Source organism: Capsella rubella, unplaced genomic scaffold (assembly GCF_000375325.1).
Source record: "Capsella rubella cultivar Monte Gargano unplaced genomic scaffold, Caprub1_0 scaffold_5, whole genome shotgun sequence".
Lineage (NCBI taxonomy): Eukaryota > Viridiplantae > Streptophyta > Magnoliopsida > Brassicales > Brassicaceae > Capsella > Capsella rubella.
Window position 1 is genome coordinate 5,439,676 of NW_006238919.1, and position 2,269 is coordinate 5,441,944.

General features: G+C 31.7%; 1 protein-coding gene across 1 annotated transcript in view; it reads right to left on the bottom strand.

Annotated features, from left to right (window-relative positions):
• The window catches only part of LOC17885963, a 3,900-nt gene that overhangs the window by 141 nt on the left and 1,490 nt on the right, over nucleotides 1-2,269 (bottom strand). Inside the window, exons 2-4 of the mRNA XM_006293252.2 lie at nucleotides 704-899; nucleotides 467-529; nucleotides 17-371 (exon numbers count right to left, since the gene is read on the bottom strand). Coding sequence (XP_006293314.2) covers nucleotides 17-371; nucleotides 467-529; nucleotides 704-899 — 614 coding nt within the window. The remainder of the gene's footprint in view (nucleotides 1-16; nucleotides 372-466; nucleotides 530-703; nucleotides 900-2,269) is intronic.

Sequence of the window (2,269 nt, forward strand, 5' to 3'; positions counted from 1 at the left end):
ATGTCAGAGGAATCACCAATTCTTGAAATCGTCTTTGCCACGAGAGTGCTAATCTCAAACTTCTGATGCACATTAAAGCCTTTGTCAGAGAGCTCCCTCAACTTATTATTGATATTGTCATAAACCTTTTGCACGATGAAGTCAGGAGGCTGAGTACGGTTTGAAGTTTGCTTATCATCTGGCAAGAAATACACAAGACATTTGCTTCTCACAGATTCAGCAAATAGCTCATCCTTATGGAAACTGAAGAAAATTTCCTCCGAGTCTCCAGATTTGCACTTTCCAGCATGTTTTATTTTAATATCTTTTCGGCGATAAAACCATTGCACCAAGATCTTCACAAATCCATCTTTTTTCTTAACATAAATATCCTGTTCAACAAACAATTGAAAAGATAAATTTTTATTGTTGATTGTGATATGAACAACATAAATCTTATATATAAAAGAACCTTGCATCCCTTTACCTTGATCAATGCGATATAGTTGGTTTTCTTTGACTCATACGGAGCCAAAAGCACTGTGTCCTCCTACGAAAAAGAAGAGTACAATCTAATGTAAATGTTACTACCAGAAAAATTAACAAAACATAACATAATCTTTTCATTACAAATACCGTGTTAGTTTTATCATACAGATTGATAAAAAAAAATTGCAATCCCTAAAAACTAAGTACCAAAATCTTATAACAAAACAAAACTCACCAGACTATATTGGGTGCCACGAAACTGGAATGTCTCATAGTAACATTTACGATTTTCTCCTCCACCAGTAACCTTGATACATTTGCCAACTGAATATGCACAAATCTCTCGTCTCCATTCTATATTTTCTTTCTTGTTCACCTGCTTATCTTCAGTCTCATCTTTCTTTATCCGCTTCATCTCTGTTTCTTTCGCACTAAAATTTGAAAGCAATCGAACATCATCTTTATTTTTTCTCATCAATACTTCATTCAATTGCTACGATAACATCTAATTGGTCCACAACTTTCATATGCAGACAGAATCAAAATTTGAGATTTTCAGAGATTTTAGATATCTTATTATAGATTTGTTTTTCACCCACAGTTATCGAATCATAAGGATTAATGAAAAAGTGTTAAAATCAACATGATAAATGAATTATTAGTGACATAACATTTAATGAAATGAAAGATGATTTACAAGTGAAAGAAAATACAGGTATGAAATCTAGTACCCGTTGCATATGGAGTAGGTATGATAATCATATATAACTTAGATCTCTCCTATAGTCACTCAAATGTGTACCTGATTTTTATACCAGCTGACCAGTGTTTGAATTGTTTGGCTTCGGTTAACAAATAGATAGCCTAATCTCTGGAATAATAGCTTCTATGGTGCTCTTCTGGGTGTGTTTCTTTAGTTTGATTTCAATAATCTTTTCTCTGCAGTTTTATATACAAGTTTGTATCAACAAATGAATATTACTAGGTAAAAGACAATACATATAAGGAATTATATCACACGGGAAACGTGTACTATTTTTTCACCGTTAATATAAACACCTAAAAGAAGAAAGATGAGGAGGTGAAAATAGGAAATGAAGAATAAGAAAAAATCATATTATAAAGAGTCAACAATTCCTTTTTTTCCTTTTTATTAATTAAAATTTAAATGGTTTAAATATATATGTAAGCTGTCATTTATCATTTGTGCAAATATATTGTACGTATTTGGTTTATGTGACATGTGGTTTTTAATTAATTTTTTTTTAATATGGTATGTGAAAAACCCTGACCCGAATTCTCAATCTTCGCACATGACACATGGAAAATGTTCTCACTAGAACCTAGGCATGTCAATTAGGGTTAAATCCTGCGGGCTAGCCCGACCCGGCCCAGAAAATCATCGGGCTTGGGCTTAAATATATTTGTTCATAAGAAATCGGGCTTTTTGGGCTAAACCCATTCGGGTTAAAGGGTTTTCTGGGCTTAACCCGGTCGATATCGGGCCGGCCCGAAAAGCCCTTAAACAAATATATTTTGAATATTTTGAATATTTTAGTTTAATTAGAAGATTTGATTAATGAATAAGTTTTCATATTTACTTACTAGCCTTACTATCTATGACATTTTCAATTATTTATATATGTCAAAACTGAACAAAGCTACAACTAAGTATATATAAGTATCTTGATTTTGAAGTTATCAAAGAATATTAAATTTTGACTCTATCATCTACTTTAAAGTATATTAGTTTCATATTTTATTGGGTTAAAGTGTAAACAATTTATTTGGTTTTCATTTT